General features: G+C 48.7%; 1 protein-coding gene across 5 annotated transcripts in view; it reads right to left on the bottom strand.

Annotated features, from left to right (window-relative positions):
* Positions 1-14,655, bottom strand: part of LOC140428098 (uncharacterized) — a 135,484-nt gene that overhangs the window by 22,524 nt on the left and 98,305 nt on the right. For all 5 annotated transcript variants that reach the window (XM_072514146.1, XM_072514147.1, XM_072514148.1 and 2 more), the window contains one exon: positions 10,926-11,129. In XM_072514146.1, coding sequence (XP_072370247.1) covers positions 10,926-11,129 — 204 coding nt within the window. The remainder of the gene's footprint in view (positions 1-10,925; positions 11,130-14,655) is intronic.

Here is a 14,655-nt window from a genome sequence, read left to right as displayed (position 1 = left end):
ACTGGTACAAAAGGTGAAGTGAAATGAAATGAAAAAAAGTCACATGGGATCAGAGGTGAGCTGGCAAGATGGATACAGAACTGACTAGGTCATAGAAGGCAGAGAGTAGCAATGGAAGGGTGCTTTTCTGATTGGAGGGCTGTGACTAGTGGTGTTCCGCAGGGATTAGTGCTGGGACTTTTGCTGTTCGTAGTATATATAGAACATAGAACATTACAGCGCAGTACAGGCCCTTCGGCCCTCGATGTTGCACCGACCTGCGAAACCACTCTAAAGCCCATCTACACTATTCCCTTATCATCCATATGTCTATCCAATGACCATTTGAATGCCCTTAGTGTTGGAGAGTCCACTCCTGTTGCAGGCAGGGCATTCCACGCCCTTACTACTCTCTGAGTAAAGAACCTACCTCTGACATCTGTCCTATATCTATCTCCCCTCAATTTAAAGCTATGTCCCCTCATGCTAGATATCACCATCCGAGGAAAAAGGCTCTCACTGTCCACCCCATCCAATCCTCTGATCATCTTGTATGCCTCAATTAAGTCACCTCTTAACCTTCTTCTCTCTAACGAAAACAGCCTCAAGTCCCTCAGCCTTTCCTCATAAGATCTTCCCTCCATACCAGGCAACATTCTGGTAAATCTCCTCTGCACCCTTTCCAATGCTTCCACATCCTTCCTATAATGCGGCGACCAGAATTGCACGCAATACTCCAAATGCGGCTGCACCAGAGTTTTGTCCAGCCGCAACATGACCTCATGGCTCCGAAACTCAATCCCTCTACCAGTAAAAGCTAACACACCATACGCCTTCTTAACAACCCTCTCAACCTGAGTGGCAACTTTCAGATATCTATGCACATGGACACCGAGATCTCTCTGCTCATCCACACTGCCAAGAATCTTACCATTAGCCCAGTACTCTGTCTTCCTGTTATTCCTTCCAAAATGAATCACCTCACACTTTTCTGCATTAAACTCTATTTGCCACCTCTCAGCCCAGCGCTGCAGCTTATCTATGTCCCTCTGTAACTTGTAACATCCTTCCGCACTGTCCACAACTCCACCGACTTTAGTGTCATCTGCAAATTTACTCACCCATCCTTCTACGCCCTCCTCCAGGTCATTTATAAAAATTACTAACAGCAGTGGCCCCAAAACAGATCCTTGTGGTACACCACTAGTAACTGGACTCCAGTCTGAACATTTCCCATCAACCACCACCCTTTGTATTCTTCAAGCTAGCCAATTTCTGATCCAAACTGCTAAATCACCCTGAATCCCATGCCTCCGTCATTTCTGCAGTAGCCTATGGTGGGGAACCTTATCAAACACTTTACTGAAATCCATATACACCACATCAATTGCTTTACCCTCATCCACCTGCTTGGTCACCTTCTCAAAGACCTCAATAAGGTTTGTGAGGCACGACCTACCTACCCTTCACAAAACCGTGTTGACTATCTCTAATCAAATTATTCCTTTCCAGATGATTATACATCCTATCTCTTATAAACCTTTCCAAGATTTTGCCCACAACAGATGTAAGGCTCACTGGTCTATAGTTACCGGGGTTGTCTCTACTTCCCTTCTTGAACAAGGGGACAACATGTGCTATCCTCCAGACTTCTGGCACTATTCCTGTAGACAAAGATGACTTAAAGATCAAAGCCAAAGGCTCAGCAATCTCCTCCCTAGCTTCCCAGAGAATCCTAGGATAAATCCCATCCGGCCCAGGGGACTAATCTATTTTCACACTTTCCAGAATTGCTAACACCTCCTCCTTATGAACCTCAAGCCCTTCTAGTCTCGTAGCCTGAATCTCAGTATTCTCCTCGACAACGCTATCTTTTCCCTGTGTGAATACTGATGAAAAATATTTATTTAGCACCTCTCCTATCCCCACGCACAACTTCCCGCTACTGTTCTTGACTAGCCGTACTCTTAACCTAGTCATTCTTTTATTCCTGACATATCAAGAGAATGCTTATCCTTGATCCTACCTGCCAAAGACTTCTCATGTCCCCTCCTGGCTCTTCTTAGCTCTCTCTTTAGTTCCTTCCGAGCTATCTTGTAACTCTCGAGCGCCTTAACTTCATGCCTCATCTTTACATAAGCCTCCTTCTTCCTCTTGATAAGTGTTTCGACTGCTTTAGTAAACCACGGTTCCCTTGCTCGACCACTTCCTCCCTGCCTGACAGGTACATACTTATCAAGGACAGGCAGTAGCTGTTCCTTGAACAAGTTCCACATTTCCATTGTGCCCATCCCCTGCAGTTTTCCTCTCCATCCGATGCATCCTAAGTCTTGCCTCATCGAATCATAATTGCCTTTCCCCCAGATATAACTCTTGCCCTGCGGTATAGACCTATCCCTTTCCATCACTAAAGTAAACGTAATTGAATTGTGGTCACTATCACCAAAGTGCTCCCCTACCTCCAAATCTAACACCTGTCCTGGTTCATTACCCAGTACCAAATCCAAAATGGCCTCGCCTCTCGTTGGCCTATCTACATACTGTGTCAGGAAACCCTCCTGCACATATTGGACAAAAACGGACTCATCTAAAGTACTCGAACTATAGAGTTTCCAGTCAATATTTGGAAAGTTAAAGTCCCCTATAACAATTACCCTGTTGCTTTCGCTCCTATCCAGAAGCATCTTTGCAATCCTTTCCTCTACATCTCTGGAACTTTTCGGAGGCCTATAGAAAACCCCTAACAGGGTGACCTCTTCCTTTCCTGTTTCTAACCTCAGCCCATACTACCTCAGTAGACGAGTCCTCATCCAACGTCCTTTCTGCCACCATAATACTGATTTGGAGGAAAATTTAACTGGTCTGATTAGTAAGTTTGCGGACGACACAAAGGTTGGTGGAATTGCGGATAGTGATGACGACTGCCAGAGAATACAGCAGGATTTAGATCGTTTGGAGACTTGGACGGCAAGATGACAGATGAAGTTTAATCCGGCCAAATGTGAGGTAATGTATTTTGGAAGTTCTAATGCAGGTAGGGAATATACAGTGAATGGTAGAACCCTCAAGAGTATTGACAATCAGAGAGATCTAGGTGTACAGGTCCACAGGTCACTGAAAGGGGCAACACAGGTGGAGAAGGTAGTCAAGAAGGCATACGGCATAATTGCCTTCATTGGCCGGGCACCGAGTATAAAAATTGGTAAGTCATGTTGCAGCTGTATAGAACCTTAGTTAGGCCACACTTGGAGTATAGTGTTCAATTCTGGTCGCCACACTACCAGAAGGATGTGGAAGAGATTTACCAGGATGCTGCCTGGTATGGAGGGCATTAGCTATGAGGAGAGGTTGAATAAACTTGGTTTGTTCTCACTGGAACGAAGGAGGTTGAGGGGCGACTTGATAGAGGTCTACAAAATTATTAGGGGCATAGACAGAGTGCATAGTCAGAGACTTTTTCCCAGGGTAGGGGGGTCAATTGCTAGAGGACATAGGTTTAAGGTGTGAGGAGCAAGGTTTAGAGTAGATGTACGAGGTAAGTTTTTTACACAGAGGGTAGTGGGTGCCTGGAACTTGCTGCCGGAGGAGGTGGTGGAAGCAGGGACGATAGTGACGTTTAAGAGGCATCTTGACAAATACATGAATAGGATGGGAATAGAGGGATACGGAAGTGTAGAAGATTCTAATTTAGAGGGGCAGCATGGTCAGCGCAGGCTTGGAGGGCCGAAGGGCCTGTTCCTGTGCTGTACTTTGTTCTTTGTGAACAGTGAATAAAAATCCAACCTGTGTACGGGACAGAGGTTTTTTTGAAGCAAAGAGATGCTCAAGTGCAGATGTTGGCGCCACTGGCAAGGCCAACATTTGTTGCCCATCTCTAATTGCCCTTAAATTAGCGGCTACCTAGGCCATTTCAGAGGGCAGTTCTAAGTCAACCACGAAAGAGAAAATGCTGGAAAATCTCAGCAGATCTGGCAGCATCTGTAGGGAGAGAAAAGAGCTAACGTTTCGAGTCCAATGACACTTTGTCAAAGCTAACAGACAGAGAATGTGGGGAATATTTATACTGTGGAGTGAGAATTTAAGATGAGTCATAGCCACAGAAACCCAGGGAAAAGAGTGCTAATGGCAGTCACCAGAGAGGACAAAAGGTGTGAAAGACCAACCAGCAGAGAAACTAACATCAGAGGCTAAACTGTGACAGATGGAGATGTGGGGGGGTCGGGAAGGGGGAAGCAAAGGGGAGAAGGGGTAAGGAAATGTGGATAAGTTTGAGGGGGGGGGTTAAAGATATATTAAGAAAGACGAAAGAAAGAAATGGTAAGAGACAGTTGAAATGAAATGGGATGAAAACAAGTGGGTCGAGGTGGGGTAGAGCTAATCATCTGAAATTGTTGAATTCGATGTTGAGACCGGAAGGCTGTAGTGTGCCTAGCCGGAAGATGAGATGTTGTTCCTCCAGTTTGCGTTGAGCTTCACTGGAACATTGTAGCAGGCCAAGGACAGACAAGTGGGCATGGGAGCAGGGTCTTTTGTTAAAATGGCAAGCAACGGGAAGGTCCGGGTCCTGAATGCGCACAGACCCAAGGTGCCCAACAAAGCGATCACCCAATCTGCGTTTGGTCTCTCCGATGTAGAGGAGACCACATTGGGAGCAGCGAATGCAGTAGACCAAATTGGAAGAGATGCAAGTGAAATGCTGCTTAACCTGGAATGAGTGTTTTGGGCCTGGGATGTTAAGCATGGAAGAGGTAAAGGGGCAGGTGTTAACACCTACTGCGATTGCATGAGAAGGTGCCATGGGTGATGGGAGAGGTACTGGGTATGGTGGAGGAGTGGACTAGATTATCTCAGAGGGAACGGTCTCTGCGGAATGCTGAAAGAGGGAGTGAAGGGTAAGATGTGTTTGGTGATGGCATCACGCTGAAGTTGGTGAAAATGGCCGAGAATTATGCTTTGCATACGGAGGCTGGTGGGATGAAATGTGAGGATGAGGGGAACTCTATCTTTGTTCTGGGAGGGGGCGAGGGTAGTGGCACAGGAGATAGACCGCACACTGTTGAGGGCCCTGTCAACAACTGTAGGCGGGAAAATATAAGTCAACCACATTGCTGTGAGTCTGGAGTCACATGTGGGACAGACTGGGTACGAATGGCAGATTCCCTTCCCTAAAGGGCATTCGTCAATCAGATGGCGTTTTATGATGGCTGTTGTCATGGTAACCATTGCTGAGACTAGCTGACAAGCTTCAGATTCATTAATTTAATTTAAAATTGCATCAGCTGCTGAGGTTGTGGGATTGGAACCCGTGTTCTCAGAGAATTAGCCTGGGCCTCTGGATCACTAGTTTAGTGACACTACCATTAGGCCACCTTCTCCCCTTAAACATTCAAAGCAAAACAGCTCAGACCTAATCAGGGGCCATGGTGACAGGGGGGAGGAAAATAAATGTTTCTTTTGCTGACAGAGGTTAATTCGCAGCTTCACCACTTTGGATAAGAGCAAGGCAATAGAAGAGCAGCAGAGTTCTTCCTGGTATCCAGGCCAATAGTTATCCTTGTCTGTTACAGAATCCAACGGATTTGAATTTCCATCATATTAGGTGTTGATGGAGGCACGCATCAAATATTTGAATTCTGGAAGCTGAATTTGTTACAGATCTTTGAGAAACGTAATATCTTCAATCATTAAGCCTTTTGGGGACTTCCGGTGGCAGCCATGGTGCGAGTGGTCGCACATTTGGTGGCTCCTGCTCGTGGTGTGCTTTTGGACCTTTTCCCTGGCTAGCAGGTGGTTTCGTTGAGGAAAAAAGGTGCAGGTGTGGTGGAAGGAGAGGGTGTCCCGCCGGTGGATGGATTCGCGGACCGGGAGTGGTTTTAAAAGAAAGAAACAGTTGCGAGAAGCTGTACCTGCGACACAGAGGAAGATGGCGAAGGGTGAGGGTCTGGCCCTAACATCAGAGTGGTCGATGGAGCAGCTGGTGGACTTCTTGAACGAGAAGTTCACCCAGCAGAGGACCTGGCAAGAGCGGCAGACACGATTAAGGTGGGGATCATTTCACAGAAGCGGCTGGAAACGAGGCTGGAAGCTCAGAGCCAGGCAATCCAGAAGGTGGAGGAGACGGTGGGAGAGCACGAGGAGCAGCTCACCGCGATGGCGGCCGGGTTGAGGGTGATGCAGGATACTCAGAGGCAGCTGCAGGAGAAGATGGAGGATTTGGAGAACCGGAACCGAAGGCAGAAAAAGAGGGTAGTGGGGCTGCCGGAGGGCAGCGAGGGAGCGGGCGCCGGCTAGTACGTGGCTCAGATGTTCGAGAAGTTGCTGGGAGAGGGGGCCTTTGAGCGACTTTAGGGAGATAGATCAGGCGCACAGGGCGCTGATGAGGAAGCCGCAGGGCAACGAGCCGCTGAGGCCGATGATGGTACGGCTGCATCGGTTTTTGGATAAGGAGCGAATCCTGAGGTGGGCCAGGCAGACGAGGCGATGTATCTGGGAGGACAGTGAGCTTCAAGTGTATGAAATGAAATGAAATGAAAATCGCTTATTGTCACAAGTAGGCTTCAAATGAAGTTACTGTGAAAAGCCCCTAGTCACCACATTCCGGTGCCTGTTCGGGGAGGCTGGCACGGGAATTGAACAGTGCTGCTGGCCTGCCTTGGTCTACTTTAAAAGCCAGCTCTTTAGCCCTGTGCTAAACAAACCCCTAGGTCTGTACCAAGACTTGGGTGTGGACCTGGCCAAGAGGAGAGCAGGGTTCAACAAAGTGAAGGCTGCCCTCTTTAAGAAGGGAGTGAAGTTTGGAATGCTGAACCTGTCTTACCCTCTGGGTGACCTACAATGGCCGGGAACTTTATTTCGGGACACCGGAGGAAGCAATGGAGTATGTGAGGGACAATGGGCTGGCAGAGAAGGAGGACATTGAACTTTGGAGGAGGTGTTCTTTTTTGTTCCCTTTGGGTTTTTTTTTTCTTTTTCTGGGGCCATTGATCTTTGTCCTGCTGTGGGGAATGGAAGGTTAATTTTTTTCTTTGTTTTGGGGTTTTGAATGTTGATCTTGTTGTTTGCACCGGGACAGTGTTTGAGCTAGGTGGGGGGGGGGGGGGGGGGGGGGGGGAGATCAGTGGAGGGTCAGATGCTAGGCACCATGGGCGGGGGCTACCAGACTAGCTGGGAGGGCTGGTTCACAGAAGCGCAGTGGGGGGTGAGCAGGTGGTTAGAGTGTTTATGGTGGTTGGGATTGTTATTTTGTGGAGGGGGGTGAGGGACTGCTGATAGGAGGGGCTTTTGAAATGTAGTATGGGGAGGGTCGATGACAATGGACATCTGAGGGCGGGCCTGAGGGGGTCCAGCATGGGGGGGGGGGGTTGCGCCCCCCCCCCCCCCCCCCCCCCCCCCAGCCAGGCTGATCACATGGAATGTGGGAGGGTTGAATGGGCCGGTCAGGAGGGCTCGCGTTTCGCACATCTGAGGGGTCTAAAGGCGGACGTGGCATTTCTGCAAGAAACGCATCTGTAGATTGGGGATCAAACTAGGCTTAGGAAAGGGTAGGTAGGGCAGGTATTTCATTCTAGATTGGACTTGAAGACGAGATGGGTAGCGGCATTGATAAATAAACGGGTTACTTTTGAAATGGGGAGCATAGTGGCAGACTCTGGAAGGAGGCATGTTATGGTGAGTGGGAAATTGGAAGGGATGCCGGTGGTATAAGTGAATGTTTATGCCCTGAACTGGGACGATGTAGGCGGGTGTTGGGTAAGATCCCGGACCTGGACTCGCACCGGTTGATAATGGGGGTGGGGTGGATTTTAACATAGTTTTGGATCCAAAGTTGGGTCGGTCATGTCCGAGGTCTGGGAGAGTATCGGCGGTGGCAAAGGAACTGAGGGGGTTTATAGAGCGCATGAGAGGGGGTGGATCCGTGGAGGTTTGATAGGCCACGGGCGAAGGAATTCTCGTTTTTTTCCCATGTGTACAGTGGGTGTACTCCCGAATTGACTATTTTGTATTGGATACGACGTTGCTGCCAGGGGTGGTGGATTCGGAGTATTCAGCAATTGTAGTATCGGACCATGTGCCGCATTAGGTGGACTTGCAGGTAAATCGGGGGGTGGGGGGGGGGGGGGGGGGGGGGGGGGGGTTGGTGGTGGGGGGCAGCACCTGCAGTGGAGGTTGGATGTGGGGCTGTTGGTAGATGAGGAGGTTTGTGAATGGGTGAGGGCTGCCTTTCGGGAATATGTGGAGCTGAACGACAGGCTAACGTATAGGCTGCTACGCTGTGGTAGGCATTGAAGGCAGTAGTAAGGGGGGAGTTTATTTCAATACATGCACACAGGGATGAGACAGAGCAGGCAGGGATGGCGAGGTTAGTGGAGGAGATCCTGCAGGGGAATAGGAGGTATTTGGAGGCTCCGAGGCAGGGTTGCTGAGAGAGCGGCAGAAACTGCAGATGGAGTTTGGGTTATTATCCACAGGTAAGGCACTAGAGCAGTTGAGGAGGGCGAAGGGGGCAGTCTATGAATATGGAGAAAAGGCGAGTTGGATGTTGGCACATCAACTAAAGCAGCAGGAGGCAACAAGGGAGATCAGGAAAGTGAAGGATAGGGGGAAGAAACATGGTCTTGGATCCGGTGGGGGTGAATGGGGTGTTTGGGGATTTTTATAGGAGGCTGCATGAATCGGAGCCCCCAGCCGGGGTGGAGGGAATGAGGCGATTTTGGAAGGGGTTGGAGTTCCTGAGGGTGGAGGAGGACCTGGTGGAGGGATTGGGAGCCCCTATTTGGCTGGTGGAAGTGGTGGAGGGTCTTGGGGTGATGCAGGCAGGGAAGGCCCTGGGCCCGGACGGCTTCCGAGTGGAATTCTACAATCATTTTTGGGGTACCTGGGGCCTCTGCTGCTGAGGGCGTTTAATGAGGCGGGGGAGCAGGGGGTGCTCCCCCCCGACGTTATCGCAGACCACGATCTCCTGAATTTTAAAGAAAGACAAGGATCCGGAGCAGTGTGGGACTTACAGGCCAATTTCATTGTTAAATGTGGATGCCAAGATTTTGGTCTTGAGGATTGAGCACTGTGTGCCGGGGGTGATAGGGGAGGACCAGACGGGGTTCTTTAAGGGAAGGCACCTGTCAGCCAACATCAGAAGGTTACTGAATGTTATAATGATGCCATCGGAGGGATGAAGTGTGGAGGTGGTAGTTGCCATGGATGCGGAGAAAGCCTTCGGTCGGGTGGAGTGGGGCTATTTGTGGGAGGTGCTGGGGCAGTTTGGGTTTGTGGACTGCGTTCGGTTGCTGTATCATGCACCGGTAGCGAATGTGCAAACAAACCGTGTGAGCTCGGTATATTTCAGGCTGCATCGGGGGATGAGGCAGGGATGTCCACTCTCCCCATTGGCAATGGTGCTGAGAGGGTCAAGGGAATGGCAGGGGATAGTACGGGGGTGGCGGAGCATAGGGTCTCGTTGTATGCGGATGACTTGCTGCTTTATATTTTGGACCCGTTGGAAGATATTGGGGGGATTATGAGTATTCTGGAGGAATTTGGACGTTTCTCGGGGTACAAATTGAATATGGGGAAGAGCGAGGTTTTGCCGATCCTGATCGATTGGCTCTCCCGAACTTCATGAATCATTATTGGGTGGCGAACATAGCTATGGTTAGGAAGTGGGTGGTGCGGGAGGGGGAGGATGGAGGCAGCCTCTTGCAGGGATACGGGTTTGGGGACATTGTTGACGCCGCCTCTGCCGTTCTGGCCGGCCAGGTACTTCACAAGCCTGGTGGTGGTGGCCAAGAAGGTGTGGGGACACTGGCGGCAGCACCTGAGGCTGGAGGGGGCCTCGGTTTGGGCACCGATTTGTGGAAATTACTGGTATATTTCGGGGTGCTGGATGGCACTGGGCAGGGATTGAGCGGTTTGGGGGTCTGTTCACTGAGGGCGGCCTCCCGAGAATGGAGGTGTTGCTTGAGGAATTTGAGCCACACGTCGGGAATGGGTTCTGGTATTTGCAAGTGAAGGACTTTGTTCGGAGGCAGGTAGCGTCCTTTCCTCACCTCCCGCCCAGGAGCAACGGACAAGGTGGTGTCAAGAACAGGGGTGGGGGAGGGGAAGGTGTCAGAAATTTACAAGGACCTGATGGATTGGGAGGGAGCCCCAATAGGGGTAGTGAAGCACAAGTGGGCGGAAGAGTTGGGTAGGGAGTTGGAGGCTGGGCTGTGGCAGGAGGCCCTGAGGAGGGTGAATGCTTAGCCTTATCTAGTTTAAGGTGGTCCACAGGGTGCATATGACGGTGGCCAGGATGAGCAGGTTTTTTGAAGGGGTGGAAGACAGGTGTGGCCAGTGTGCGGGAGTGGGCCTGTGAATCATGTCCATATGTTTTGGGCATATCCGAAGCTTCAGGGATTCTGGCAGGGGTTTTCTGACGTTATGTCGGAGGTCCTGAAGGTGAAGGTGGTCTTGAGTCCAGATGTAGCGGTCTTCAGAATGTCAGAAGACCCGGGAGTCCAGGGGGCGAGAGAGGCAGATGTCTTGGCCTTTGCCTCCCTGATAGCCCGGAGACAGATATTATTAGAATGGAGGGCTTCAGGTGCCCCCGAAACCGGGGGTGTGGGTGAGTGACCTGGCAGAGTTTCTCAGGCTAGAAAAAAATAAAATTCGCCTTGAGGGGTTCTGTGGAGGGGTTTTCCCGGAGGTGGCAGCCATTTATCGACTTCTTCGAAGAAAGTTAAGATGTCAGCAGAGGGGGCGTGATGATGGTGGGGTGTTAGGTAGAGTTTGTTATTTGCAGCCCTGTTGGCTTGTTTTTAATTGTTGATTACGTTTGTTGTGTGAATATATAAATATAAATGCCTCAATAAAATATTTTTCAAAAAAGAAATCATTAAGCCTTTTTCACTGGACCAGATTGTGCTCTCTTATTTAAGACAAGCTGAATCATGGCAATTATCTTTAAATACCTCGGACAGCACTGATTTTGTTGCAGTCTAAAGGAGCTATGCCTCGATCTAGATTTCCATATACATTGCTTCTGACAAGCACCTCCTCAGGAAACAGATGTCGAACTAGGTATCGGGCTGCGAGCTCTGGTCTTGTTTTTTGCTTCGCGACATATGCAGCAGAATATGGGAGTCGAACTTGCCGAGCTGGGTTACCAAGAGTTTCTGGTGAGGAAAAGAGACAGTCAAAGAAATGCCCTTGCTGAGCATACATGAGAATAAAACAGGTTAATTAATTCAATGCTTCATCGTGGATTGAAGCTCTACATCTTGTTGAACCATCATGTGTACTGGGATCAATCTGCATTGAAATCATGTTTAAATGGTTCAGAATTGTTGCAGATACACCAAAGAGATCAGGGGTGACAGATGTGGGAGCGTTTGTGCTAATTATGTCCTTAAAATTCCAAATTGCCGCCCATGGCAGTGGTGCACACACATACTTCTGTGCAAAGTAAAATGCACAAGTGAGGGCATTAGTTTATTTATTTGTTCATGAGATGTGGGTATTGTTGCCTTGGCCAGCATTTATTGCCCATCCTCAATTGCCCTCGAGATGGTGGCAGTGAGCTGACTTCTTGAATTGCTGCAGTCTATGTGATGTAGGTACGTCTATAGTGCTCTTATCAAAGGGATTCCAGGATTTTCACTCAGTGACAGTGAAGAATCTATCCCGTACCAGCCTCCCCGAACAGGGGCCGGAATGTGGCAACTAGGGGCTTTTCACAGTAACTTCATTTGAAGCCTACTTGTGACAATAAGCGATTTTCATTTCATTCATTTAATTTTCTATCACACACACATTATTGAGAGCAAGTCGATTAGGATGTCAATCGGTGTGCAACCCCCAACCCACCCACCCACCCTCCACCAGTTATTTAAAGGGATCATCGACTAGCTACAGATTAATTGCTACCTTGACAGTCCCATTCTGCTTGGACAGTTTGTGAATGAAATACCGAATATCCCAATCCCAATGTCTCATTCACCAACAGTCCCACACCTCTTTGTGATTTACCAGCACTGTTCACTTGACTCCAATGTAAAAATAATAACCACGACAAAATAAACATTCTAAATTAAAGTTATAAACAAAAGCATGAAATACTATATTCCTTTAGTAGCTGTGCTATCCTAGTGCTCCTACATCGTGCAACCCGTGGTTACAGAATGGCTGGTGGATGGCTGCTGACTTTCAATTGAACAAAGAACAAAACAGCACAGGTACAGGCCCTTCGGCCCTTCAAGCCTGTACTGGTCATGATGCCACTCTTGGCCAAAACCCTCACCACTTCCTAGTGCTGTATCGCTCTATACCAATCCTATCCATGTATTTGTCGAGAAAAGACCAAAAATGGAGATGGGTGTGGATGATGACCTTGAGCAGCTCTGGTCCTAGAAAATCCAGCTTCGGACTGCACGATCTCAACAATGCGCGCTAGCTGGATGATAGGCAACAGTAATGGTAAAAAGCAGAGTGGCACAGAGAATAGGCCAAATACTGTTTTCCTGAGAGGAAGACAGCAGGTTTGGATTCCATGGTGACACTGCTAGTCTCGCAGGCCGACCCTTCAGCAACTCTAATAATCAATTTTTTGGAGGACAGATTTGCTGGCCTGTTGTGAAAGCTGCAAACTAATCCTTGCATGACTTCAGTCTGAGCTCCCAGAGCAGCATTTTGAGGTTGAGTGACTTTTGCTAGTGCCGCAATGGAAGCTGGGACATCGGCTGTCTCTGTTTTATGTTGGATCCACAAGTGCATGGCCGAGTGGCCATACATGCCAGAAAGGAAGGGCTCCAAAGCTTTGCACAAAGCCCTGTTCCAAGTTGCTGCTGTACCCTTTCATGTTCCTTGGACATGGAATGCAGGTCTCCCAACACACCAAACATTATGTTCTCTATACCCATCAGTGTTTTTCTATAAACTGCCATCCAAGTTCTCATCGTAATACTCAGCAGTAGAACTTGTGTGCAACCTCATTTCTGACTAGCTGAAACTGGCTCCCTTCTGGCCTCTTGCCCTGGCTTCAGGCCATTTGTGTCCACTGTCTTATAATGTGCAGATCTCACCTCTTTCTCTTCTCATGTGCAGTGTCAGTATCTACACTGGTGACTGCAAGTGTGAAATTGAGTCTGGGTGCGTTTCATCATCACTGCCTATTTGTTAGTCCATTGCAGCCTGGCCATGTACTTCTTGTGTAAAGCACATGGATTGGGTTATGGTGGAGGGAGGAAGTAAGAGCTGCATCTTGGAAATCATCGTGTGTGGGATGAGGGAGAGGTGGGATGTAAGCAGGAGGATTAGATATGAGGTTATCATTTTCAATGGTTTTAAGTTTTAGGCTGTCGACTGCTTCCTGAATGGCCATCCCAATAATGGTCAGTACCATCTCTCCCATGGGGGTATGATATTGCAGTAAAGAATCTTTCCACCCCCCAAACCCCCAATTCCAATAAACTCCTGCTCCCTCTTGGTCTGGAAAGAGAATAGTGTCTCAGTGAGTGTGGTGCAAGCTGCTAGGGTGATGTGGCTGTCATGGTCTAACAGTGAGTGCAAGTTGGGGCATGTGGATGTGAGGCTTGCAGCATTGCTAAGTGTGTGAGGGTGTGGTGGAACATGCAAATGCCAGATAGATGCCCTGAATGATTAGAGTTGTTGCGGTGAATGGAGCAATTTATAAAACTAGTGGAGTAGTTGATGGAATATGGCATTTGATGGTGTATTCACTGACCTTGATTATTCAGAGGTTACTCAACTTCTTGCAGCACTGGATCCATGTGCTCCAGGCCCGACACTTGGCATTGACCGCTACGGCTATCTGCTCGCACTGCCTTCTGAGCAGCCTGGCTCATACGAAAACAGGACACCACTCCTCCTTTCACCCTCCACCAGGGCTTCCAGTGCAGGTTTTGAAAACCCTGGAGACCACCATTGTGTGTCAAAGTTTCCCAGGTCAGGTTCACTTCTTGCATTACTCTCCGCCCGCTAAGAGCTGCAGGTTAGATTGAGGTGGAGCTAGTCACTCACGATAATGGCCCCCAGCCAATTAATAGTGTGATTAAAAGAAAGACTTGCATTTATATGGTGCTTTTTCGTGACCACTGGACATCTCAAAGCGCTTCCCAGCCAATGAAGTATTGTCCCTGTTGCAATGTAGGAAATGCAGCCGCCCTAAACAGCAATGTGATAAGACCAGATAATATTGTGTCTGATAGTGATAAAGATACCAGGAATAACTCGATTTGCTCTTCTTCAAAATAGAACCATGGAATCTTTTATATCAACCTCGTTTTAACATCTCATCTAAAAGACAGCACTGCCAGTGAAGCACTTCCTCAGTACTACGCTGGAGAGCTGGCCTGATTTTTGTGCTTTCTCCCGCAATTGGGACTTGAACAAAACTTTGTGACTCTGGATTGAGGACCCGACCCATTGAACCACAGCTGACACTCGGATCCTGTGATATTTGAACTCTCAGATCCTAGTTTACAATGTCAATGCTCTAACCCCCGAGGTGTGAAGCCACCATTTGGATTCTGAAATCATTGAAATGAGCAGGTGGCACAAAGTGGGCATGCTGCCTGTACTATGGTTATGGGTTAATCTGTTAATCATACTCCATTCTCTGGTTGTAAGGCTCACTTGCATTCATCTATCACAGCAAGGGGTGCAGAATAGTGGTGGGAGCTG

The sequence above is a fragment of the Scyliorhinus torazame genome, chromosome 8 (assembly GCF_047496885.1).
Source record: "Scyliorhinus torazame isolate Kashiwa2021f chromosome 8, sScyTor2.1, whole genome shotgun sequence".
NCBI lineage: Eukaryota > Metazoa > Chordata > Chondrichthyes > Carcharhiniformes > Scyliorhinidae > Scyliorhinus > Scyliorhinus torazame.
This window is presented reverse-complemented; position numbering and strand designations above follow the sequence as displayed.